The sequence below is a fragment of the Triturus cristatus genome, chromosome 9 (assembly GCF_964204655.1).
Source record: "Triturus cristatus chromosome 9, aTriCri1.1, whole genome shotgun sequence".
Taxonomy (NCBI): domain Eukaryota; kingdom Metazoa; phylum Chordata; class Amphibia; order Caudata; family Salamandridae; genus Triturus; species Triturus cristatus.
The window spans coordinates 433,841,168-433,868,156 of NC_140592.1; the positions used below are offsets into that span (position 1 = coordinate 433,841,168).

General features: G+C 44.9%; 1 protein-coding gene and 1 pseudogene across 3 annotated transcripts in view; one reads left to right on the forward strand and one right to left on the reverse strand.

The window, feature by feature from the left end:
• The window catches only part of LOC146798100 (cytochrome P450 2G1-like), a 437,543-nt gene that overhangs the window by 280,261 nt on the left and 130,293 nt on the right, over nucleotides 1-26,989 (reverse strand). For all 3 annotated transcript variants that reach the window (XM_085625320.1, XM_085625318.1, XM_085625319.1), the window contains exon 6: nucleotides 6,957-7,133. In XM_085625320.1, the coding sequence (XP_085481446.1) occupies nucleotides 6,957-7,133 (177 nt within the window). The remainder of the gene's footprint in view (nucleotides 1-6,956; nucleotides 7,134-26,989) is intronic.
• LOC146798101 (small ribosomal subunit protein uS8 pseudogene) lies at nucleotides 11,564-12,003 on the forward strand (annotated as a pseudogene).

Consider the following 26,989-nt stretch of genomic DNA (forward strand, 5'->3'; position numbering starts at 1 on the left):
TTGTCTGACATCCGGTAGATCTTGGACTTCACAGGTGGGCTGTCTCCTGTGTCCAAATCATGGACGCACAGGTGATTCCTACCCGGAACAAGGGAGAACAACGAAGAGTACTGTCCCAGGACCTGGCGGCAGTCCTCCTGCTGTTCAGGAGTTAGAGATGGGGAGAGAATCACTCCCTCCATCGACCCATCCTTCTCTTGAGACGCAAACAAATCGGGGAGAGGCTCGCTTTCCACGTCCTCTGCTCCGTCAGTCACCATCATCAAAATGACTTCGGGCCTCTCGTGGTGGGGTTTGAGGCGGTTGGCATGCAGCACCCGTAGGGGCTGACGAGGGGTCTTAAGACCCACCAAGTAGGTAGCCTTACCCTTCTTCTCCAATACCTCAAAGGGTCCTGACCAGCGATCCTGGAGGGCGCTAAGCTCTCCTGGTTCGATCACCCACACCTTCTGGCCAGGCTCCAATTCCACCGGGTGAGCGTTGTGGTCATACCACGCCTTCATTACTGCTTGGCTGGCCTCCAAGTTGTCAGAAGCTTGCTTCCACAACTTAGCCATTTGGCTTCGGAAGGCCAGCATGTAGCTCACCACATCCTGGGGAAGCTTTCTGGGAGTTCTTTCCCATCCGTCTCTCACCAGGCTGAGAGGTCCACGCACAGGGTGCCCATACAAAAGCTCGAAGGGGCTGAAGCCCACTCCCTTCTGTGGCACTTCCCTGTAGGAAAACAATAGACAGGGTAGGAGGACGTCCCATTTCCTCCGCAGGCTTTCAGGCAGACTTCTAATCATGCCTTTCAAGGTTTTGGTAAACCTCTCCACCAGACCATTGGTCTGGGGATGGTAAGGAGTTGTGAACCGGTAGGTCACTCCACACTCCTTCCACATGGCCCGCATGTATGCTGACATGAAGTTGGTCCCCCTGTCGGACACAACTTCCTTGGGAAAACCCACTCGGGTAAAGATTCCCATCAGGGCCCTAGCCACAACAGGTGCTGTAATGGTCCTTAGAGGTATAGCCTCTGGGTACCGTGTGGCATGATCCACCAGAACCAGGATAAACCTGTGACCAGCTGTAGTAGGCGGATCTAATGGACCCACAATGTCGATGCCCACCCTTTCAAAGGGGGTGCTAACGACAGGAAGTGGTTCCAGGGGAGCTTTCAGCTTCACCCCTGTTTTCCCACTGGCTTGGCAAGACACACATGTCCGGCAGTAGGTGTCGGACGACACTTTCATTTGAGGCCAATAAAAGTGTGGGACAAGACGGGCGAAGGTCTTGTCTTGCCCCAGGTGTCCTGCCAAGGGGATCTCGTGAGCCAATTCCAGTAGGAAGGCTCGGTAACGTTGAGGGACTACTAAGGCTCGTGACGATCCATGTAGGGGTGCCTTGGGTTCACTGTAGAGGAGGCCATCCTCCCAGTAAAGGTTGTAGTTCCCCTCAACGTTCCCTGCTGCCTGGGCTTCGGCCTGTCGCCTCAGTCCCTCAAGGGTAGGGCACTCCCTCTGGCCCTTGCAGAATTCCTCCCTGGTCGGCCCTCCCTCCACGTGCCACTCGGCCGGGATGGGTAGGTCCTCCAGTTTGGTAACATCCCCCACCGCGGACTCCTGGTCCACCACCTCCGGTGGCCTATCCGTCACACGGGGCGCGGATGCCGAGGCAGGCTCCTCCTGTCCTCGGTTCTTCCCTTAGTCGGCAGCCGGCTGTGCCTTTGTTCCAGGCTCCAGTCGAAACAAACTCCCTCTCCGGGTAGTCGCGGACCCTGTGCTAACACAGGCCCAGTCAGGTGTACCCAGCATCTCAGCATGAGTCCGGTATTCCACCTCCTTCCAAGCATTGTGCTCCATGTCATTCCCCAGTAGACAATCGACCGGCACGGCAGGGCTTTCGGCAACTCGAAGTGAACCTGCAACCCCCTCCCATTCAAAGGGAACCTCGGCCACCGGATAGTGGCCGGTTCTGCCGTCAGCCATCGCGGCTGGGTGGAGTACATCGGGAATTACCTGCTCTGGAGACACCAGTTGGCTACGTACCATAGTCATACTGGCTCCTGTGTCTCTCAGAGCCTCCCCTCTTTGGCCGTTGATGGTGACCCACTGCCCATACTTTATGGTATTTGCGGGCACCTGGATCTTAGGAACCATCTCCCGTTCTCCCAGGGACACTAAAGTGACACCCGCCCACTCCCTTCCCTTAGTTAAGGGCATCTCCTCCCCGAGCACTACACTAGCTACTCCGGGGGCCTTTCCTCCAATGGGAGGGGGTGGTCTTTTCGGGCACTTCGCATCTCCCTTATAGTGTCCGATGCCACAGCACTCGAAGCAATGGACAACCCTTGGCTGCTGACTCTGGCCAGGATTAGGGTTTCTGGGTGGGTTAGCCCTAGGGGTGAATCCTGTTCCCTTTCCTTGGAAATTATTTTGGGGGCCTTTAGAGAACTCCTTTTTCTTTACCCCGCCCTCTTTCTTCTGGGGGGCGCCCTGTCCGGCCTTTTGAGTATCCCCTCCAGTCCCCCTTGTGGACACCCGGGTACTAGCCCAAATGTCCGCCTCCTCAGCAAGCTTCCGGGGATTGGTCAGCTTGCTATCCACCAGGTGTTGACGCAGTTCAGGGAAACATTTTTCGAGCAGGTGTTCCTTCAACATTAAATCAAACAACCCCTCGTAGTCCCTCACCTCACTGCCCTGAATCCAACCCTCTAATGCCTTCTTTGCATAGCCAGGAAATCCACCCAATTCTGTGTGCCCAGTTTGTGGCTACCCCGGAACTTCTGTCTGTACTTCTCGGGTGTTAGTCCAAACTTTCTTACGAACGCCACTTTCATGGTGGGGTAGTGGGTCTGCTCATCCTGCTCTAGGGCCAATAATGCATCCCTACCAGCTGGAGGCATGTATTTGTACAATCCCCCTCCCCAGTACTTCTCTGGCACCCCATGGGCCCTTAAAGAGACCTCATAGGCCGCTAGCCACTTGGCAATATCATCCCCTGCACTATAGCTAGCTACTATGTCTTTTGGCAGATAGGGTTTGGGTTCCCTGGTGATTTCTTTGTCTTTGCTGCCACCATTAGGAACAGTGTGTGCCCCGACTTGTAGGATCTGGAGATCTATTTCCCTCAGCCTCAACTCGTGAGCCATCCTCTGCCCCTCCTTCTCTTTCTCCAGCTTTGCCAACTCCCATGTGAGCTGTCTTTTCTCCCTCCGGTCCGTTAACTCTGCTTCAGATAAGCCACCGCTAGAGACAGTGCTGCCCTTCCTGGAAAGTATTCTGGGCCCCGCTAACAGGTTCCCCACCTCAGGTTGGTACAACCCAGCCCCCTCGCTAACAGGCTCTCCATCCCTGTCCTCCTGCTCAGCCTTACTTTCCCGTCGTGCCTCCCCCCAAGCCCTCAAGCTGGTCTGGAGTTCAGCCTACTTGGCACCTGGGGGACAATACACCCCCTCTCGCTGACAAAACTCTCTGTGTTGGGCCACAGTGTAAGTTTCCACATCTTCCAACACAAACTCCATTTTGCTCCCCAGAATAGAAGACAGGTGTTTACAGAAGCTATGCAGGGGGGGTACCTTTTGTAATACCTCCTCCCACCACCAGAGTAAATTTGGAAAAAACAAAACTCAGAATTAGGAAGTCCGCTTTGAGAAAACTCCCGGTGTAGGCCTATGGACTACCCACAGTTATTGTCGAGTGGACACAAGCACAGCTCTATCCCACCGCTGAACACCAATTATGTTAGAAAACCCCGGGCAACCGGGTTAGCAGTCACCCGGTTTTTCCCAACACAAGGGGTAGCTTGGCTCGAGCGGTCGGGGGTCAGGCACCGTGTTAAGAGTACGTCACACCCTCACAATAACCATGCGTGCATCCGTTCCAAAAACGACACTACACCGTAAAAATTTATGAAAATATATCTGTGTTTATCTTGTTTTCTCTTAGTTGCAGGTTAAATAAATAATAACACACTTACAGTACACAAAGCTTCTTCTGTAAAAAAGGTAGGTCAAATAAATAAGCTCAGATCATAAATAATCAATGAATAACTAGATGTGCATAAAATACATAGGCAAATAAATACTGCGAGGGAATAAATACTGTGAGACAATAAATAGGATAAATACAAAGAATACAATACTCTCAATAAATATAAGCCATCAGACCACTTTCAAATCAGGTCACATTTGTGAGGTACTAAGGGTTGATTTGGCCCAATCACAGCTTGTGGTTATGTGGATGGCCTGAGGGTGTCTCACCTAGCTTGGATAAGGCTGAGGCTAAAACTGAGGTAGATCAAGGGTAATCTAGGAATCTGGCTCTCCCAAACTACACAACCCTTCACACAGGTCACTGTATCAGTCTCAGTCCACCCCTGGCACTCCCAGGCTGGTCCTAACACCTCTCTAGCCCCTAGGATGGTCTCTTAGGGCTCCACAGGGCCTTAGGCGCCCTCTATTCCACTTACTGCCCTCTTTATGAACTTCCGACTCCGCCGGAGTCGTGTCGACGCCGTGAGGCGGTTCCGGTTCGATGTCGCTAGCCGGCCTCGGCTCGATGTCAGTTCTTGTCGACGCCGTGAGGCGGTTCCGGATCGATGTCGGCGGACGGCCTCAGCTCGATGTCAGTTCCTGTCGACGCCGTGAGGTGGTTCCGGATCGATGTCGGCGGGCGGCCTCGGCTCGATGTCGCTGGGCAGCCTCGATTCGATGTCGGTCTCCGGCGTCACAGGGACACGATCTCCCTACTTCCGGGTGTCTCCGGAGTGCGACCTCCACTCCCGACCTCCGGTGCTCTTCCCTTCAGGTTCCGGCGACTCCGGAGTGCGATCTCCACTCCCGACCTCCGGTGCTCCTTTCCTCAGGTTCCGGCGACTCCGGAGTGCGATCTCCACTCCCGACCTCCGGTACGATTCACCTCGGTCTCCGGCGACTCCGGAGGGCGGACTTCACTCCCCCGTCGACGCCGCACACTCGACCTCAGGTGACTTCCTCCTCGACCTCTGGTGTCTCCACGACCTCCGTCGGCGCCCTCTCTCGACCTCTGGCGGCTCCGGGTACGACGTCTGCTTTCCAGTCAGCGCCGCTTCTTCACCTCCGGCCCCAGGTCTCTAGGCTTCTCGGCGTCGGACTCCAGGAAGATACCAATAGACAGGTCAGGAACTTGCTGTTCTTTACTTTCAAGGCCTGTTCCGGCTGTTCAGGTCCTTGAGTTGGTTCTTCTTGACTTTATCCCACACAGGGCTCTAGGCTGGGCTCAGTCAGTAGGGACTAGTATCAAGGGTGGGTTTCTGGACCCCACTCCAGGCACAAGTTTCCACCCCTGCTGCCTCACTCCTTCCTCCTTCAGTGTTGTGCTGCTCTCCCTTCACCAGTCAGGTGCCAACTGCCTACTCCAACTGCCAACTCTGAGCTGGCTTCCCAACATTCTAAACCTGCCTCACACTGTCACAGGGTTCTAGAATGTTCTGGAAGGTACTAGTAGGTTCCAGCTATGTCTCAGGTGACAATGGGTGGCCACCATTTTGTGTTACAGGCCCTCAGACAGAAGTTCCAGGGGTAGGGAAAATGGCTCCCTGACCCTGCATCAACACTAAAAAGTCTGGTGGTTCCCAAAAAGGAAAAATACTAACAGGGTTTGAGGCAAAAGTGGGACAAAATAAATAATGATGAGGAGGGACCACCCAAAGGGCTGACAGGTCTAACAATTACCAGTTAGAACATTCTGCAATGATTATATAAAAATAAACATGTGTGCTCATGATAAAGTAAGAAGCAGAACACCATGTTCAACTGCATTGAAATTTAGCATGCCTAGAAATAAAAGTTCAGGTGTCATGAGGGAAAATGGCATCTGTTAGCCCTTTTAAACACAGACCTACATTAGCTATGGCTAATCTAAGTGTGAATTTTACACAGTTGAGAACATTTGTTTCCATGTTAATTTTGATATAATGCAAAAACATTAAGGCCCTGATTATGATGTCGGTCGAACATGCCTTCAACCAACATCATCGCGGATTCGGTACCGACTGACCTCCGGTCCCGACCGCAGTATTACAATGCGACCACACATGGTTCGGTCGCATACTCCTGATTCTGCTAATCACTGCACCTCGTGGCAGGCACCTCAAGGTCCCTGCACCACATGGCAGGCACCAAAATAGGTGCCCCCCCGGCCCCCAACTGGAGGCCCCAGGGAAAAGGGGGTCTTCCAACAGGTTTTTCATTTCAGAAAGCCCAGCATGAAAAGCCTGTTGGAAACCGACATTGTAATCCCGAAGGTGTAAACGCTTTCATTAAGGGATTATGTTGCAGCCTCCAATGGACCGAAGGGCTCCTTGAGCCTGATGGATTCCAGCCATAATGACCGGCCGGTTTGACGTCTGACCACCTACATTTAAATTAGAATATCAGAATCCAAACTGGAGATTTCAGTCACAAAGCCTCTGACCGCTGGTCAGAGGCTTTCTGACTGACGTCAAAATCGGCCCCTAAATATGTATAAACCCTTTCACAGTCAACAAGATGAGAATCAAGCCTGAATCAACTGCCCACCCTTGAAACAACAGAAACACATAACTATAAACACATGAATTAGAGATCTGCTCAGATCATTTGTAGGGGTTTGGTAAAAGATTGAGAAAATAGAAATTTCCAGCAGATCATAGTTTGTGATATGAAGAAAAATTCAAGCTAGACATTCTTAGTGGAAAACTAATTTCCAAGTATTCATGTCCACATCTACACATTCATTAAAATGACTCTTTTTAAATACATACATGTGGTTACAGCCCTAGTCATGGCTCTGATACCCTAACTGTTTCTCTTGTACTCTGACATTGACGGGCAGTAGTGGAAGCCTGTGGGACCTCCAGTAAAAGTCTACAGTGCTGCAGCCTGCTTATCTAGTAATGGTCAACGTTATTGTAGCCTAACGACTTGTGCCTGACTTGAAGGACACCTCACTTACCTGCTCCATTCTGATGAGGAAGCAGTCAATGTAGTCCCGAGGATTGCTGAGATCCAGAGTCCCTTGGTGAATTTTCACTGCCTTTTCAGCGAAGGCCTTAAGATCTAGTAGGTGTTTAAATATTTTGTGATGAGGTCCTGGTAGAAAATCCATCATATGTGGATATGTGTCATACATCTAGGGAAAAGGTAAATATAGTAAAAGACATGTTATACATTTTACTTTTTCTACTTTTTTGATTTCATATTTTTATACAGTACCATAACCTGTCATGGTGCTTGTTAGAAATTGGGTCTCTAGTTGACAGGTTTGCATGCTGTCCAAGTATGGGCCACAATCCTAGTCAGTGTAAACTAGACAAACATAAAAGATGACCTGTGCTCACCCTCTAGTAGCTTGGCATAGAGCAGTCAGGATTATCTAAAGAGACAATGTGTAAAGTATTTGTCAACACACATACAGTAGAACAATGAAGAAAAATACAAAAATACTCCAAGCAGGTTTATTAAAATAAAGAATATTTTTTCTGAGAAAATCATGACCAAAACATCAAAAATGCAATAGGTTCAACCAGAGTTGAATAAGCCTGTATGGTTGTCTGAGTGTACAGTGGGTGAGGGTGTGTGTAACTGCCTGTATAGATGAGAGAGTGGCTGAGTGTTAGACTTGGTATCTTTGGCGTGGTTTCCCCAGATTTTTTGCCTCTACCTCCTGTATTTCTGATGCTGTGCTGGATTTCATTTTTGCTGGCTTAGATGCTTTTGGCGCTTTGCCACTGCCGATCAGTGCCAAAGTGAAAATGCTCCCTGTTTATATTGTTGATACAATTGGTTCTCTCTGATTGGCATATTTGATTTACTATTAAGTCCTTATTTAAGTGCACTGGGTGTGCCAGGACCTGTAAATCAAATGCTACTAGTGGGCCTGCAGAACTGATTGTGCCACCCACGTCAGTAGCCCTGAAAAGTTATCTCAGACCTGCCACCTCATTTTCTGTGTACCATTTTTTAACTGCCATGTCGACTTGGCAAGTGCAGCCACTTGCTAGGCTCTAACCTTCCCTTTTCTTACATGTAAGGCAACCCTATAGTAGGCCCAAGGTACCCACATGGGCAGGGTGCAGTACATGTGAAAGGTAGGACATGTACTTGTGTGTGTGACATGTTGTGATAGTGAAATACTGCCAATTTAATTTTTCACTATTGAAAGGCTACCTTGCCCCATAGGGTAGAATAGGAAATACTTTGCAACATCTTACAAGTATAACTTCCCATTGGGACAAGATGGAGGAATAGAGTTTTGGCTCCCTGAACTCAGAATTTAATAGCCCATCTTTTAGATAAGATGTTTTTTAAATTGTGAGTTTGAAAATTCCACTTTTAGAAAGTAGGCATTTTGTAGCTTAACCATTCTCTGTGCCTCTGTCTGTTTATATATTGACTGTCCGCTTTTGGAGTGACAGGGTCTGGAGATGTCCATTCACTATAGACAGCCACTGAGGGGGGTTGAGGTATGCCTGGCCCTTCCTGGATGACTTAAAGCTGGGGAGATTTCCTTGCACCTGAATAAGGCCTGTCTCCATTGCACAATGCTGTCTCTGTCCCCTGCGGTCATACTGCATCATGCACAAAGAGAACAAAGACATTTTGGGGTATAAGTATTACACCTGAAACCCCAGAACTTTAGATTACTTCTGGACTCAAGAGGAACCTTTGCCAAAGAGAAGAGCTGAAGAGCTGTTAGGAGGAGTACTGCCCCTTTGCTGTGTGCTGTGTGGGGTTGGCCTGCAGTTGCTGTTTCTGACAATGCGAGGACAAAGACTGGAACTTTGCTTTGAACCTGCTAAAAGACGATCTCCAAGGGCCCGTGTGTGCTGGCCTCCTGTTCTGTAGTCTCAGGGACACAGAGCCTTCACCCCCAGCCCCCCTGAACTCTGCTGCTCAGAGTTCTGACATGCCAGGAGGTGCCTGTTCAAGTCCTGGGCCTCTGGAGGTTGTTCCTGCTGTTGGGAGCAGGAAGAAACCTACAGAACTGATGAAATTGAAACGCTCTTCTTGCAGCTGTTTTTCCAATGCAGCAGAATGTCCATGCACCGCTGCGCCGCTGCAGAACCGACGCTGCGCCTGTTGCCACTGCGAGAACCGACTCATCAAACAATTTTGGCTGAAGAAACTGACGCAGATTTGCTCCACGCAGCCGCATTGATCACCGCTGCATCCCGGATTTCCACTTATCACACCTGTGCAGCACATTTTTGTCGGTTTGGTCTTGTTGTGTTTCGATAAAGATACTTTATTTTTCTAATCTGGTGTGGTGCCCATTTGAGGTTTTATCACTGTATTATTATGTGTTTTGAGTACAACTTGTGTACTCGTCTTTGGGATAAGTTTGTCTACTTGCGCCAAGCTATCCAGGGGGGTGAGCAGGGGTTATCTAAAGTGTGTATCCCCTTACCCTGACTAGAAGCAAGGGTCCCGATTTGGACAAAGATACCTACCTCTGCCAACTAGAGACCCCCATTTCTAACAGTGAGTCAGTGTCTGTATGGGTTAGTGAGTGCATGTGTGAGGGGTTGCATGGGTGAGTGTGTGTATAGCTGTGTGGGTGAGTAAGTGGATGTGTCAATAGTATATGGGTGAGTAACTGGGTGTGTCAAAGGCAGTATAGGTGAGTGATGGGGTATTTGAGTGAGTGAATGTGAAAGTGGCTGTATTGGTGGGTGTGTGTGCTTTTGTCAATCACTGTTTATGTGAGTAAGTACGTGTTAGCATCTGTATTAGTAGGGTGTGTGTGTATCTGTATGAGTAAATGGCTGTGTGATATACCTATGGGTGAGTGATTAGGTATGTGAGTAGCTCTATGGGTGACTGACTCACTGTGTGAGTTGCTGTATGGATGTATGAGTTCATATGTCAGTGGCTGTATAAGTGACTTAGTGGGTGTATGAGTGGCTACATAGGTGAGTGAGTGGATGTGTGTAGAGATCTATGAATCAGTGAGTGGGTGTGTAAGTACTGTTATGGGTCTGTGAATGGGTTTGTGGATGGTTGTGTGGGAGTGGATTATGAAAGGTTCTATGGGGATGCCAGTGAGTCTGTGGATGATGTCATTGTGATGTCATGTGAGAGGTCATCAGTGATGTCACTGACCATGTCATGAGTGATGCAACATGTGAGGTCATAAGCAGTGCATTGTGTGGGTACAAGTTTTGGTCAGATCGGCTAACTATAACTGCTGAATTTCACTGGTTTTGTATGAGTAAAACCAGAGCCTAACTATAATTTCCCTGTAACTCTAGATTATTTCAGTGAATTTCTAAAGTTGTTTCAATTCCATTTCCTAACTAAAACGTCCTTGTATTTTTTGTTTTTTTCAGTGAATGTATATATAGTTAAGGTTCTTATTTCTAATTGTTAAAATACAAAAAATATTTTTCACACCAGTTAATAAGTGTGCGTATCCAGGTTCTATGGGGGTGCAAATGGGTGAGTCAGTGATTCTGTGGATGATGTCATTAGTGATGTCATTTGAGAGGTTATCAGTGATGTCACTGACCATGCCATGAGTAGTGTAACATGAGGTCATAAGCAGTGCATTGAAGGGGCTCAGCTAGCTATAACTTATGAATTTCACTGGTTTTGTAAGAGTGAAATCTGAAGCGACCTATAACGTTCCTCCGACCTTTTGTTTTTTAAGTGAATTTCTTAGGTTTTTTTAAGTGCTAATTCCTAACTATAAAGCCCCTGTAACCATTGTTTGTTCTGTGATTTCTAAGGTTTTTAAAATGCTAATTTCTGACTATAACATCCCTGTAACCTTTGTTTTTTCAGTGAATTTCTATGTTTTTTTAATAAGTAATTGTTGCATTTGTTGAGTGGTGGAGAAAGGGGGCTGGGCCTCTGACCAACTCTCAGGAATTCGGCTGTGTAGGACTTACAGGAGATACCAGGAGGGCTTCTTTGACCCAATGTCCCTCCGCAGTAAAGAGGACTTCATTCTTCAATCAGTAGTGAGCAAAGAGGCATGTTTGCAGAGTGGTGGAGAAAGGCGCCTTGGCCTCTGAAAAGCTCTTAGCAGTTCTTCTGTGTGGGACTTACTGGCGGTAACACCACTCTGCAAATGAGCCTCCTGGTGCACTTCTAGTGGGAGGATGTAGTCCCCTTGACTATTAAGGATCCTTGGGGGCCAACTACTCCTCTTGTTACCTCCAGTAAGGCCCACACAGCTGGATTGCTGAGAGGTTGTTAGAGGCCATACCCTCCTTTTTCCACCAATCTGCAAACATGCATCCATTACACCTTGGAATAAATATTTAACACTGATAAACCTTTTTGAAACACTCACAGTCACTGAATGATGTCATCAGTAATGTCATTTGAGATGTCATCAATAATGACATTTGAGATGTCACACAGGGATGTCACTGACCATGTCATGAGTGATGTAATATGTACGGTTATAAGAAGTGCATTGTGGGGTGCGAGTTATAGTTAGCTCAACTAAATCCTGCACACTTCTGCAATTACCAAAGAAAGAACTTTATGATCCAATAGATAAAAGTGACCATAATTGAATTGATGTGACAGTGTCTTTTTTTGCCATATTACAGGACCGGCACCATGGTGCGCATAAATGTACTTGCAGATGCTCTGAAAAGCATTAACAATTCAGAAAAACATGGAAAACAGCAGGTTCTGATTAGGCCATGCTCCAAATTGATCATGCGTTTCTTAACTGTGATAATGAAACATGGTTACATTGGTGAATTTGAAATCATTGATGATCACCGAGCTGGGAAAATTGTTGTGAACCTCACTGTCAGACTAAACAAGTGTGGTGTAATCAGTCCATGGTTTGATGTGCAATGGAAGAATCTGGAGAAGGTGCAGAACAATCTGCTGCCATCTCGTTAGTTTGGATACATTGTTCTCACAACGTCCGCTGGCATCATGGACCATGAAAAAGCTAGGCGAAAACATACAGGAGGCAAAATCCTGGGATTCTTTTTCTAGAATGTAAAAAGGCAGACTAATAAATTGCAAAACAGTCTAGTTTAAGACTTTGTTTGATGGATTGGGAAATGCAGTTAAACTGTTTTTGTAAAGATCAGTTTCTCTGTCACTCTAATATTTATTCCTCTCTGTACTTTGAGGTGCATTAAAATAGTAAACGGTATTGATGTGACAGAATTGTGCACCAAACCAAGACCAGATACTCAGGATGTTCAACTAGTATTTCCTGTTTTTATTTTATCTGTTGGTAAGTCTTGTCCCAGAGACCAGTATGGAACTCTGCACACATCATATGCAGTTAGCACTATAACATATTAGGGAAGTATAATATATGTGTAGTGTATCTTCAGCACAAGGAGCAAAATTGATCACAATAACAAGAGCATGTTTCTACAATCTATAACAGATAGCTAATATGGTTTTGACTTTGGCTAATTGTGGTCGCAAATGGCTGTCTTATTATTAACTCATTCCGTGCTCATGACGAGCTCAGCATGACGAGCTCAGCTCGTCATGAGTCACAGTGGAGCTGTGCTCATGACGAACTGAGCTCATCATAACTGCCGCGTCCCGCCCACGCACGATTAATTCCCCGCCTGTGTGGGAGAATTAACCTGTGGGCGGGGTCGTGACGAGCTCAGCTCGTCATGAACACAGCTCCACTGTGAGTCATGACGAGCTGACGAGCACAGCGGTGCAGAAGCCCCTGCTTCCCCCACACCGCGGAGGATATACACCCGCAGGGAAGGGGTTAATAGGCCAAGAATTTGGGATTTGTACGAAGCCGTACAACTTCCAAAAGAGATTTCTGTTGTTGAATGTGCTGCACTCAAGAGTGAAGATGACATAGTTTCAGTGGGCAATAATTTTGCAGAGGAGGTTGCGAAGTACTGTTCTCCTCCGTCTGGTACATTAGGGACAAATACAAAATCCAAATGTGTAATGGAAAATTTCAATAGTTTCTTGTCAATGTCAGCTCAATCACTTGAGGAATGAGGGAACTGCAAAATGGATTGCAGGAGGATAAAAAGAAAAGATAAGAGAAAGCAGGAAGTGCAAAGAGCAATAATGCGATTTGGATGTAAAGTGATAAGAGAGTCACACTGCCTGATTCCATGTTGTTGCTGATGGCAAGATATTTTCATGGGACTACACGTTTGGATTGTGATGGTATGTTGAGTCTGTGGAGCACCCCCAAAATTACAACAGGCTTTTTCTCTCTCAAAAGTCCTAATGGAGCAGGCTATGAAGCTTTACGGTATTCCTTTAGCTGTACTTATGAATAATGCCGATGATCTGGTTCTGGATTACTGCAAAGTTTTGGATGATCTGGGTTGTTCTATCTCTCACCAGGTGAATTTGGTTACACCTTCAACAAGTGAAAAATTTGTCAATGACCTAAAGGCTGGACATTAAATTGTGGTGAGAAAACATGGTAAAAATAATTTTTTTTATAGGCTCAATGGAAAGACCCTTACCAAGTGACCTTGGTGATGACTATTGCTATGATGTGTGAGGGGTTGCCACATTGGATCCACACATTTTACAGAAAGAGATTGAGGACTGCAAATAGAGAAGTGTTGAAACACATCACTAATTCACAGAGGCAAACTTGAGTTTTCTACCTGGATTCAGAGGGCAGGGAACAAAGGTTCAGGAAGAACAAATACAACAACCACATAATCAAACTTAAAAACTCAAACTCTGAAAACCTGAAAAGCAACTCATGGTGTTCTAGTTGTATGTTGTGCCTGTGGGAAAACAAGTGAAGATGAAAATTATGAAAGTGGTTTGACTTAAGATGGAAGATTGGTGCTATCTGTTTGGCCTAAAGATGTGATAGAAGGAAAAAGAGTTTTGCACAGACTTGACAGTTTGAAGAAAAATGGAGAAAAGTCAATTGAATTAGCAATAGATCTGAATGACAAAGAATCTGAAAAGCCTTGAAATAGAATCATATTATACCTTAGGTATCCAGCAGAAGATAGATTTGTGTTTCCATTGAACTGTATGAAATTAATTGCTAATTTACATGCCCTTATCTGCTAGTATCAACGTATTTTGAAAACTGAAATTAATTACATAGCATTTTTTTAATTTATTTTTTTATATTTTGGCACTTTGTTTAGTGATTTCGTTTTTGAAAGTTTTTATAGAAAGAGGATGGTTACTATCTATACTCTCAATACTATCCTATTGGACGTGCCTCTGCGATACAATGTTTCATATACTGTAATGCTATAAAAGATAGAAGACTGAAACATAGAAATGTTTCTGTTGGAAATTTTACAGGAAATACTTATGTTAATTTGCTTACAGAATGAGAGAACTGAAACAAGTCTCATTAGAGTGAAACATGGGTTTGATCAAGTGCTCATTGATATATTTGGTGTGTTGATCCCTCCTATTGGTGTTGCTGTGAATGATGTGAAAATTCAAATGTTTTCTACTTTAGTGGATCATTTGGCTGCAAATACTGTAGATGCATTAAATAAAACTAATGAAAACAATGTAGCCATTCATGCAATAGTTATACTAAATATGATTGATTTGGATATTTTACTTGTGAAAGAACATGGTGTGTGCTGCATAATAAAGGTTCAGCAATGTTGTACATCTGTGTCCGATATTAGCATGTATTGTATTTATTTATTAACTGTACATTTAATTAAAATCTTTACAGTAAAAGGAAAAACCATCAACAAGACTAAAATTAGTAAAAAACGTCCTTTTTTGTTTGGGAGATATGATGCTTAGTCTCATAAAAAAGAATCTTACTTAGGGCTCGTGGGATGAGGGCCTCACTTAGGTAGACCTGTGGTTTCCCCACCATATAGGAATTATTCAGTGGGTCTAAAAGGGTACTCGAGCGGAGAGAGTCGTAGTCTAAATCAAAAGATATGTTGCACACTTGTCTATTTATGGCTTTTTTACAAGCGTTCAAAGGAATTTCTGGCCGCGGGATTCTCTCTTCCTCGATCTTCAGTGTGGTGAGAGCTTTGCCAAGGCTGGTGTGCCAGGCCGAGAGAGGCCCCTCGAAGATGGATCTGAATTGTTGTCTTAGAGAATTTGCTGGGGCCTTTAAAATCATTAGGTATAACTTTATGATCTCCCCCTGGCACCTCAGGTCTGGCCTTGCCAAGCCTAGCTACAATCATAGTCTTGAGATCCTCGCTGACCTAGGAATGAGGAGCACAGATTTATATACCTTGGCCTGAGTTGAGGAGGGTGTCCATTGAGCCGGGGAAGGCCATAGCTAATAGCTGGCAGCAATTTCGCCTTTAAAACGGACAATATTGTTCGAGCCGAAGGGTTTACCAGATGTAGGCTTAGTTGCTTTAGAAGATGCGTGATCTTTTTGGCCTTAGATAGCTGTTGTTTCAGGTAGGCGTTCGGCTTGGCTCGCTCCGTAAGCAAAACCCCAAGGCAATTATATGACACCGCTGTGTTGATTAGCTGATTTCCAATTTGCCACTGTACTAACTGTCAGATTGTTGTTGTTATTATAGCTGTTCAATGCGTTTAGTACTCTTTGGAGGCCCACCTTTGTGTGATCCGTTATGGCGGTATCGTCGGCATATTGTAGCACCGGCAACATCATGCTTCCTAGCCTTGGTGCTACCAGGCTGGCTCCTTTCAGGCCGTCCCCCAAGTCTGCCGTATACAGGTTAAAAAGGGTGGGGGCCAGCACGCAACCTTGTTTTAACCCATTGGTCGCTGTTATTTTGGGGGGCTCTGGTGCTTGTTTTGACCCGTACCCAAGTGTCCTCGTATAGCGATATAATTGCCTTCAAGAGGTTGGTGGGATACCCCATTTTTTTTAGTTTCCCCCATAGTCTTCTGCATACAACTTTGGCGAAGGCTGTGATATAGTTGATGAAGCAGCAGAAAAGTGGGGGCTTTTCCTTCTTTGCTGCCTGGGCTGATTGTAGCGCTAGCGCCAGGACATTATCCATGGTCGATGATTGTGACCTGAAGCCGGTCTGGTGGAAGAGGATGAGGTTTTTTTCTTCCACCCAAGTCTCAAGATCCTTCAATAGGAGGCGGGCGTAGGCCTTGGCTTCCAGATCAAGCAGGGCGATGAGCCTATAATTTTATGGCTTCAAGCGTTTTTAAATATAGGGACCAGTATGGAGCCCCTCCAAGAATCAGGGGTTTTGGTGGTCGCAAAAATTTAATTATAGAAAGGGGTTAATGTTGTTGCCCAAAAGTCAGGGGCCTTTTTGAAGACCTGTGCTGTTAGCCCATTGGGCCCGGGGGCACCGTCGTTCTTCATCTTCTTAAGGATCTTAATTATCATTTGAGGGTTTATCTGAACTGACGGTGTGCAATGCACCTCTGCCTGTGCTTCCTGGCCCATGGACGTGGTGCTAGCACTAGGAATCATTACTCCTGGCTTTGACCTGGAGCGTTGAGGTTGTCCTGCTCAGATGGTGGTCTCTTCAGAGCTGGCTCTATGTGAAGAAGGTATTGAATATAATTGCTTCACATGGGGCAGCCAGTCTGGCTCTGCTACTCCATTTTCTCTTAGGAACCCTCTACTGCTCAGCTGATTTATATGTCTCCATAATCCTGCTGGATTTTTCTGCTTCAGCAGGGAGAATACTTTCAGCCATTCCCTCTCTATGTGGTCTTTTTTGTGTTCCCACAGTTTCTTTCTTAGTGCTGCCCTCTGTGATGCGACCTATGGACCTTCCGTTTGTCTGCCCCCTTTTTTCTTTATTCTGAGTGCCTTTCGCGGGAGCCATTTACTTTCACGTATGTCTTTGGATGCGCAAATGCTTCCACCAGTAGGTTGGGCTTTAGCCCTGGGGGCTTGATGTTGACAGATCTTCTCTTGTAGATCCTCTACTATATTCTCCCACTTCTTTATGGGTAAGATCGATGTTGATGAGCTTGCTACCTGGTTCTGATCCAACGAGGTTTGGAGCTTCTTGTCTATCTTATCCGACCATTTGATCCTCCTCAGAAGACGTTTTTCGTCCCCTCTTGACTCACCGATGACTTGGAGGATGGTGGCTGAGGGTCTTTCCAGCTAAAACACCTCACTTAATGGCCTGTGGTCACTTTCGTTCCTATCCACGACAACGAAGTCTTTCAAGCTGGCCGCCATTGCTTCACTGACCATGATGTAGTCAATTCTGGAGTGGTCCCAGAAGGTCCGTTGGGGGCGCCAGGCCTTTGAACGTGCTTATTTCCATGCGTGGGTTGTGGTTAGATTGTGATTGGCAAGAAGGTCATAAAGGGGAGCAGCTCATCCCCAGACCCCCATGGGGAGATTCGACTTTTTCCAGATTCTTCAAGTTGAAATCTCCCGCTAAGATGATTTGAAATGATTTTTATTAATTTAAGAGGTCATCTATTTTCCGTGTCAGTGCCTCCATCTGGTCTTTCATGGTGGTCTGTGCCGGGTTGATGTAGCAGTTTATTACCAGAAGGCGCAGTGGGTGTGCGTTCAATTTCAGGCCACCAATCTGTACAGCTTGCAACCCTGGTGAGTTCAGATTTATGACTGTTACAGCGAGGGCGCTTGCATGTTTTATAAAAACTGATGGACCACCAGACGGCCGGCCGAAGAGGTTCCTTTTTGTTACTGACACTTAATGCTCATGGTACCCCGCCAGTAGGGTGCAAGTCAGTGCCCAAGTCCCTTGAAAGCAGAGTATGTCTCTGGTTTCCAAGAATTGCTTTACATTTTTGTTTTCACGGATTTCGCTGATCCCTGCAATATTCCATGAGATTATGGTTAACTGCTGCGTGAGAGGTGATCCTCCCCTGACCTCTCCCTTGTCTGGCCTTATGTCCCAGCTGTTAGGGATGCTGCTGCTCTTTTCTTCGGATTCCGCATGTGTCTGTCTCAGGGCAGTTGCGCAGATGACCCGCTGGTTATTTCGGCATAAGATCCTGATGCTTATTGGATCCTTGGAGCCCTTCCGTCTTCTGCAAGGAAATTCAGAGCTATCTGTTCCGTGCAAGACCGACCAGGGGCCCTTGCCCCCATTTTCAGGTGCTAAGACATATGGATAATTTGGGAGCCCCCGGGGCTGAACCTCAATGCCCCACTCGGCAAGTTGTGTGGGGTAGTTTAGGATGGCTAGTTGTGTTTCCTTTTATTCAGGCCCACCACAGTTGAGTCGCTGTGTGTGTCCCCCTTGCTGTTCAAGAATCTCACCCTTTCTAGATCCTCAGTTTGCATCTGGTCGAGGGCGGGGAGATGTTTAAAGAGGCGAAGAATGTTGCTCTGGTTCAGGATGTCATGCGGCCCGTGCTGTGAAATCTCGGGGTTAGTACCACTTCATGGACAGTTGTTGGGAGTCCTGAAGTTTGGGGAGCCTTTCCCCTTCCTAGAGCGTGCTCTACTGTGGTTGATTCAGGGCTTGTGCTTCCTAGTATGTTTATGACAGGTCCCACTTGAGAACTATTTCTGTTGCCTTGATTCCTCCATGTTCTGGGTTGATGCACGGGGTTTAGTCGGAATGCATTAGAGCCGCCCAGCTGCGGCGTCGTTGTTGCCGTCCCAGGCTGGAGAGTTCTTATGATGGGTGCTGGGCTTATTTCCACTATTGTTTCGATGTCCATGGGCTGGCCTGAGCGTGCCGGGGGCTTTTGGCCCTTTGTAGTGGTGTTGCTTGATAAGATTAGCTGCTTTTGCTGGTCTCCGGGAGGCTGGGTGGTGGTAGGGTCCTTCTTGCCCCAGTTTTTGGCCATGAAGATTGGATAGAGCTGGCTGGCTTTAGCATCCCCTTGTGGGGGAGGGTCATCAATCTTCCATATCTGCGATTGTCTCCCTCTTAACTTTGTTTTTTTCAGTTGTTTCTTTAACTTCTTTTTTGCTCTCCTTGATAGCGTGGTTTCTGTAATGGCCATTTTATTGGGAGTATGTTCTTGCAGGTCACATGCCAGGATGCCTCTGCCGCTGCTTCCCCCACTATTTGGGCTTTGAGTGCCTTGGAATTCTTTGGATCTTAGGGCGGAATTCTTGATCCTGTGTTACGCTGTTTGGCCTGTTCCGGCTGCTGCCGTTGTCTTCGGGCCTGATAGTGATCCTTCTATCTGTCTCGCCGACTTAGGGTGATTATTTACCGTCACCCTATCTATCATAATACTCGTCGTCGGGGTCTCCCTGCTTCCTTTGACTATCTCTACTATACCTGCTAGCACCTCAGGCAGAGACGCCCATTTTTCCATGAGGATTGAGCAGGAACAGAAGCATTCCCCCGGGTTAGAGACCAGGTATTAGGTGACCTTGTTTTCCAGGTCTTCCACCCTGGAACTTATGCTGACTAGGCGACCAGCAATCAATTGCAGAAGATCTATTTGGACTTCCATCTTAGATGACTGCCAGAGTAGCGCTCGATTGGTATCGCTGTTTATTGCAATTGTAGGTGAGTTCTGCAAATCAGCTTCAAAGCTGTCTTAATGGTCTGTTTTTGTGTTGGAGATCTGTGGATGTGCTGGTAGCCCGAACGCAAGCAAATTAGCGGTTAGTTCTAAGGTTCTTTCGATCTTTTGTTCTAGATTTTGGAGGAACGATGCTGTGAGCTCCCCTGCCACTGGGGACTCTGAGCGCAAGTCCATTAGATACTCCCATGGACTTGTTGGCCTTAGTGAGAGCGCAGTGCTCTCCGGCTTCTAGAGATCTGAGCCATGGTCGCTCGACTGGTGAATTTGCGACCTTGTACCAATAGCATGTCCCTCTTTGATCAGGGATATTACATTTTCCTTGCCCATTGTGGAGTCATGCCCTTTATCTGTGAGTGGGGAAGATGATTGCTGCCTAGGTAGTCCATTGGACTGAACGGAGTCACGTTGCATACCAACTGAGTTGGCTATTCTCAGCTACTTACTGGACTCCATACAGAGAGGTAAACCTCCTTTTGGAGGGAGAGCGTCAGTGGAGGCCTGTCCGCTCAGCTTGTCGATGACTGCTCGCTGAGGTGGTAGGCAGATCATAGCCCTGAGATGATGTATCCTGATCTGTGTGGGCTTGCCCGTCCTTGGAGCTGCCTTGCTAGGGGTACAGTTTTTTTGAAGAAGTGTCTGATTGACCCCCTTTGTTCTGTGTCTTGCTGCATATTGTGGGGGGTTTCTGTTAGCGATTTACTCCTAGTGATCATTTTGGTGGAGGTGTGACTATTGGCATTCTCCTCAGGGATCGTATACAGTCGTCCCTTTCTTTTGGGACCCATTTTGCTGAGTGAAACGCTTAGTAGGGCTTGGTGAGTCTTGGTTGATGTCCTGGGATGCTAGGTGTGGTTGGTGATGATATATTATGGCAGGTTCTCAGGTTGCAAAGCTAGCCAAAATCTCCAAAATGGCTGGGATTTATGAATTGGAAAGGTAATACACCCCAAAACGTATCAGCTTAAATTTGTCAGTTGTTGGTAGATTAATGGTGGATTATGAAGGGTTTGCTTCTTTTGCTGCCTTTTGCTGCCTTATCTGCTACATCTTCTGTATCTGATAGCTGCTATTATCAGTTATTCCCCGTTACACCACGTCACCACGTTCCAATTGTTGCCTTCCAATGAGGAGTTTCTTCGCTTGGTGGTCCAGGTTTTACAGTATGTGCCGGGATGTAGCAAAGTTATGGTATAGTTGTGCCAAAATTGGACAGTTGAAGAGAGGCGTGGTTGCTTGGATACACTTTCCCCCGGGGCGGTCTGCTGTTGGGTGTCAGTGTCTGGGAGCAAAGGAGCAAATGGAAGGGAGGCCAGCGGGGCGCGCAGGGCAGGTTGTAGGCTGTCCCCAACCTTATCAAGCTGAGGGCACTCACTCACTGCGACTGCCCGTTGATAGCAATTGCGGTTTGCACTTGCGGTTTCCGCTGTGGTTGCTGTGCGTACTGTGGGAGTGATGTGGTAGTGCTAATAGGCTCACATGATCTCTGTGGTGTCTGCAGTGACGCACACGATGACCACGCTGCAGCCGGGCCGCCGGACCGCCGGGGGTTAAGGCGGCAAGAGGCGGCAGGAGGCAGGAGGCGTGCTCTGCTTCGTACTTGGCCGCTCTCGGCGCTTGGTGCCCTGGAGACCAGGGGCCTGTAGCTCACCGGAGCCAAACAGAATTAGGACCCCCCCGCTGTATAAAACTCAGCCGGGGGTCAGCCGAGTGCTGGCATGGAGTTCAGACCGGTATCTGCATCCTCCTTGCGCTCATAGCGCTCCTCGCACACACAGTCAGCAGTGGCTCACGGTTGGTGCAAAGCTGTGGGCTGGATTCTCTTTTTGGCTGGGGTGGATTCTCTTGTGCGGCTCCAGGATTCTCTCCACCTGCAAATCCACTATTTATGTTGGCTTTTTAGCCCAATTCTCTGTCAAGCAGGATCAAGTATGGTATCATAGTTTGCCACCAGCCCCCATTCTGAATATTCTGCGGAGTTCAGAGTAGTCATATATCCCCATCCAGGTCTGCTTATACGTACAAGTCACTGAGTAAAAAAACAATCCGAGGTGGAGATGTTGTGCTGATGGAATCTGCTGCAAGGGAGGAGTCACCAATATTAGCATGTTAATTAATAAGCATATTGATAATTTAACTAAAGTTTCTGATGAAGCTAAAACCTTGTGAGAGACTGGTGCATGGGAAATGATTGGTTTATGACTTGGTACTATTCCAAAAGGAACTGCAAGGACTAGTAAATGGTTTGGTGATGTCGGTAGTGGCTTATTAAAAAGGATAATAACCTGCTACAATAATATATTTTATTATTCTAAATTGTTTACTTAGTCTAAAAAAACTTTTAGAAGTTATCTGTTTCAAGGGATTTTTTGAAATCGGATTATGAAAAGAAGACGATGACTAGAAAAAGAAAGAGGGAAGATATTGCAATTGACTACATTAAATACCAATTTTACCATGAAAGGAAGGACTTTGAGAAGACAAAGTAGAAGAAACCAAAACTGATGGATAAATTGTTGCAGAATAGAGCAATGCAGTTTGTGATTAATTAAAAAATCAGAGAGGGAACTTGACAACGTTTGGTTAATTAGAAATTAATCTTTACTTACGTGTGTTTTAGTAAGCCTAAATAGTCGGCAAATTAATTTTACTGGGCCTTTGCTTGTTTGCATTGACATTTTCGATTTGCTGAAGAGAATGTGGGTTTTAAAATTGCATGAACAAGTGTGTTATGTGCAAGTTTCTCGTCTGTGTTTTTCTTTTTCATAAAATAGTTGAAAAGGGATTCATTTCATGGTGCTGTTTTCTTGTAATGAATAAAATGTATTTATCTGTGTGCCTTAGGAGGAAGCCATCACAAGATGTTTTTGTATGCTGCAATATTCAAGGCCGGTGTTGTCCAAGCCACAACTGTATCTTCATTCATTTTTTAAATGGCTTATTGTTTGTTTTGCTTCAACAGTGCAATGGCATTCCCCTTGTTATTAGGGTAAAGAGTGCTTTACATGTATCCATGATTTAGACATTTCCTAAAATAACTTACTTAGCTAAGTTCTTCGATGATGATTGGTATGCCATGTATTTTTGTTAGTATAGCTCTATGATAGCACTTCAAGCCATATCCTGTGCATTTTTTTTTTCTTCTCTAAAGCTAAACGTGTGCCATTTGTGGGATGTGTGTAAGCTTTTTTGCTTGTTTCTATAAAGGCAGACTCTATGATAGTCTGCTTATTTGATTTATGCTTAAAGACTTTTCGTTGAGTTACCACAGTCATTTCTATGACTTTCTATCTCTTTTCTCAGAGGCTGACTGCATGTTGCTCCTCTTGTTGATTACTCTCCTTTGACTTTCTATCTGAGTAGATTTCTGCTACCTCATTATTGAATTATACTAGGACCTCTTGCAATGGGCTTTATTTTCAGACAATATTGATGATGATTTGAATCTGATTAAATAACTACTTTTGCCATCTGTAATATTTATAAATATTGGATAAACTTTTATGATTTTGACTTAGAAAATTGTTCTTTTGTACCTTCTAGCTTTCTTCCGTACCTTCTTTCTTACTTTCTTTTGTACCTTCTTTCTTTCTTTCGCACCTTCTTTATCTCCTTCGTACCTTCTTTCTATCTTTCTTTCTTTTGTACCTTCTTTCTCTTTCTTACCTTCTTTCTTCTCTTTCTTACCTTTTTTCTTTTCTACCTTCTTTCTTACCTTCTTTCTTTCTTTCTTTCTTACCTTTTTCCTTTATTTTGTACCTTCTAACTTTCTTTCTTTCTTTCTTACTTTCTTTCATACCTTGTTTCTTTCGTACCTTCTTTATTTTGTACCTTCTTTCTTTCATAGCTTCTTTCTTTCTTACCTTCTTTCTCTTTCTTACCTTCTTTCTCACCTTCTTACCATCTTTCTCATCTTCTTACTTTCTTTTTCTTTCTTACTTTCTTTCTCACCTTCTTACATTCTTTCGTACCTTCTTTCTTTTTCTTACTTTTTCTCTCACTTTCTTACCTTCTTTCTTTCTTACCTTCTTTCTTTCTTTTGTACCATTTTGCTTTCTTTCTATCACACCTTCTTTCTTTCTTTCTTTCTCTTTTTTCTTTAATACCTTCTTTCGTAACTTCTTTCTCTCTTTTTTACCTTCTTTCTCACTTTCTTACCTTCTTTCTCTTTCTTTCTTTCTCTTTCTTACATTCTTTCTCTTTCTTACCTTCTTTTATCTTTTTCTTACCTTCTTTCTTTCTTTTTTCTTTCATAACATCTTTCTTTCATATCTTCTTTCTTACCTTCTTTCTCTCTTTCTTACCTTCATTCTCTTACTTACCTTACCTACTTTCTTTCTTTCTTACCTTACTTCTTTCTCTTTCTTATTTTCTTTCTTTGTTACATTCTTTCTTTCCTTCTTTCTTTCTTACCGTCTTTCTTTCCTTTTTTCTGTCTTACCTTCTTTCTTTTGTATTTTCTTTCTATCGTACCTTCTTTCTCGCTTTCTTACCTTCTTTCCCTCTTGCTCTTTCTTTCTCTTTTTTACCTTCTTACTTTATTTCTCTGTCTTCCCTCCTTTCTTTCTATTTCTTACCTTCTTTCTTTCTCTTTCTTACCTTTTTTCTTTCTTTATTACCTTCTTGGACTTTCTTTCTTTCTTTCTTTCTTTCTTTCTTTCTTTCTTTCTTTCTTTCTTTCTTTCTTTCTTTCTTTCTTTCTTTCTTTCTTTCTTTCCTTCCTTTTTTCTTTCCTTCCTTCCTTCTTTCTTTCATCTCTCTTTCTTTCTTTCCTTCCTTCTTTCTTTCTTACCATTTTGCTTTCTTTCTTCTCCACAACTCTGCCGTGCCTCCTATCTTCTCTATTCCTTTATTTACCATTTTTATTCCTGCTTGCTTATTTATGCATTTATTTCCATCTTTTTTATTCTTGTCCTATTTTGTTTCTTAAAACTATTTTAATTTTTATTGATCTCTTTCTTTTTCAGTTTTCCTTTCTCTTTTCTTTTATACTCTTTTCTTCTTTTTCCCCAAATATCCTACTCATTTTCTTATATCCTTCATTCTTTCTTTTCCTTTGAGGCTTCCTTCCTTTCTACCCGTTTCTTCTCTCTTTCCTTTTCCTTCCTTTTATCTCTCCTCTTTGCTTTTTCTTTCTGTGCTTTCTCCCTCACACCCTAATTTCCACACTCTAACATTCTGCATCAACAGAGGTGAAATGCCTTGGTATGTGTCTGCTAAATTTCTGCTGATTCTTTTGACATAGAGATTGTTTTTTACTTTCTCTGGGTGCAAAATTAGAGTTTTTTTTGTAAAGTGGAACACATGACAATCTTGCTGGGGTATAGAGAATGTGAAAGGAATGGCTATAGGATGCCATTTGTTTTTTAGGCACAACAAAGAAAATACCTATAAATTAACTGTACATATAATTCAGACTATATCAGCAGGTAGGAAAACATGAATGAAGCATTTTTGTAATTCTGAAGTGTAATTGAAACACATATTTTTATAGGATCAAATCAAGACACTTAACTTACTAGTGTGCAAATGATAAATATTGGATGAAACTCGATTTTCACGCATTATCATTAATATGCTGTATTGTTGCATCAGTATTACTGTACATCTGTGACCATTTAGCAGCCATTTCAGTGTGGGCCGACTGTAAATAACAGTGAACTAGCACATCATGCTTTAGTAATATATTATTTACCACAGTGTACTTATTACTACATTCTTACCATTCTTGCTTAATATATTTTCTACACTTGTTCTTTGAGTGATACATGGATTTTTCACAGCCCCTCTCACTCCATTGTTGTAACATTGATGGCACCATCCCCACATTAAACAAGCATTGCCATAGCCAATAGGTCTCGCCTTTGGGACCTTATAAGTGTTTAGCCATGCAACAGTTGCATAACTAAATACTTATAAGGTCCCAAAAGCGAGACCTATTGGCTATGCCAAGCGGCCGTGCGGCCGCGAAAGAGAAAGTGATTGAGATCACGATCAAACATCAAAGCGGCCGTGTGGCCGCAAAAGTGAAAGTATTTGCGGTAAAGCGCAGCGCGCACGCCCGCGCACCTGCACTGTAGCTCTAGGCAGGCCTGGTCGCACTTTTCGGAGCCCTCTCAATAAGTCTCGCCAGACCAGCGCATGCGCTGGGTCAGGCGAGACCTAAAAAATGGTTCTAACACCACTATCGTTCATGGTTCTTTAGACTGCTCTCTGCCCCCACACCAGTGTGCTGAAGTTGCATTTTTTGCCATATACATACATTGATATTTATTACATTTTGCTGCACACAGAAGAGCCTTCTAAAAGCAAAGCAAAGTTAACACCTAACTGATGGATTGTTTATGACACCCTTGCTCTATGCTTTGAGTAAAAGAGCAGACCTATTGAGAAAGACTTAGGAAAACAGTCCAAAATAAATGCAGGATCAGGCACCCAGGCTACCAGTCTCTCCTAGCCAATCACAATGCTGTCCTACAGCAGCATTTTATTGGTCTGAGTGCCATGGTTCGGCGCTCAGAGAGGGACTGGGAGGCGGTGCATGTTCTACACTCAGGCTATAATACAGCCTGGCCTGGGTGGAGATCATTCAAAGTGTGCATGACTATTTGGCCAGCCCAAGAAGGCTGGCAAAACCGTTGTGCACACTTATGGTGGGTGCAGCCGTCATTACTCCCTCTGCTGGCGTCACACAGCCCAGCCCTAACATTGATCTTAAAGGCAGATGAAAAAAAATATTGTAACGTTCTCTTATAATCATTTTATTTTTACTTTGCTCTGCTCTTAGAACAGTGGGGTGATGCTCTTCCGTCTTAGCGGAGGAACCACTCTAGGATCAGGGCGCTGCAGCAGGTGCGTAGCCGGAGGATCCACAAATGAAAATCACCTCAGCAGTACAGTGCTTGCCTTCATGATGCAGCGTGCAAGTAACACACACCAAAATTAGATGCATAACTTGGTGGAAGTCAACAAATCCATGGGTAAAAGAGGTACATGGAAGATTAGTGAAATCACGCCTTCAGGTTGAGGTGTAATCCAAATGGAAAACAGCAATTGCCTTTAGTGTTTTCAAGCTCTGCTGGCAACGAAACATGCACTGCCTCTATTTAATGTGTGTGCTATAGACCCCGAAATGGAACACATGGATCTCTTCAGCGAAGGTACAGCACTGAAAACGGGATCCTAGTAAGTCCCCTGTTACTGTTCTCGCAATGTCACTTACAGAAATTGTATGGACATATCTGAGTTCATATCCTTTGCAAGTTTTTTCTATGTAAGCACTTATATCATGTAGATTTACCTTGTGAGTTACTAGATAAAGTAGACAAAGAAAGGAAAGCTGCGTGAGGTAATTTTATACTTTGAAAAGGTTGTAAAAAGAGGTCCTCGTCATAAAGCATTGTGAAAACTTGTCCTTCAAAAATATGTGCTCTCTGTAAAGTTATGTAGATTTTCTTTTGGGCTTTCACAACTAGGGGTTTTCTAGATAAGGGCATGAATGATTTTATATGAACATCTCCCCTCATGTATCATGCAGGAAACCTCTAGTTCAAGAAAGGCCCCAAAACACTACGTAACTTTAGCCACCCATTCACATGAGCAAATTAAATGAACAACTTG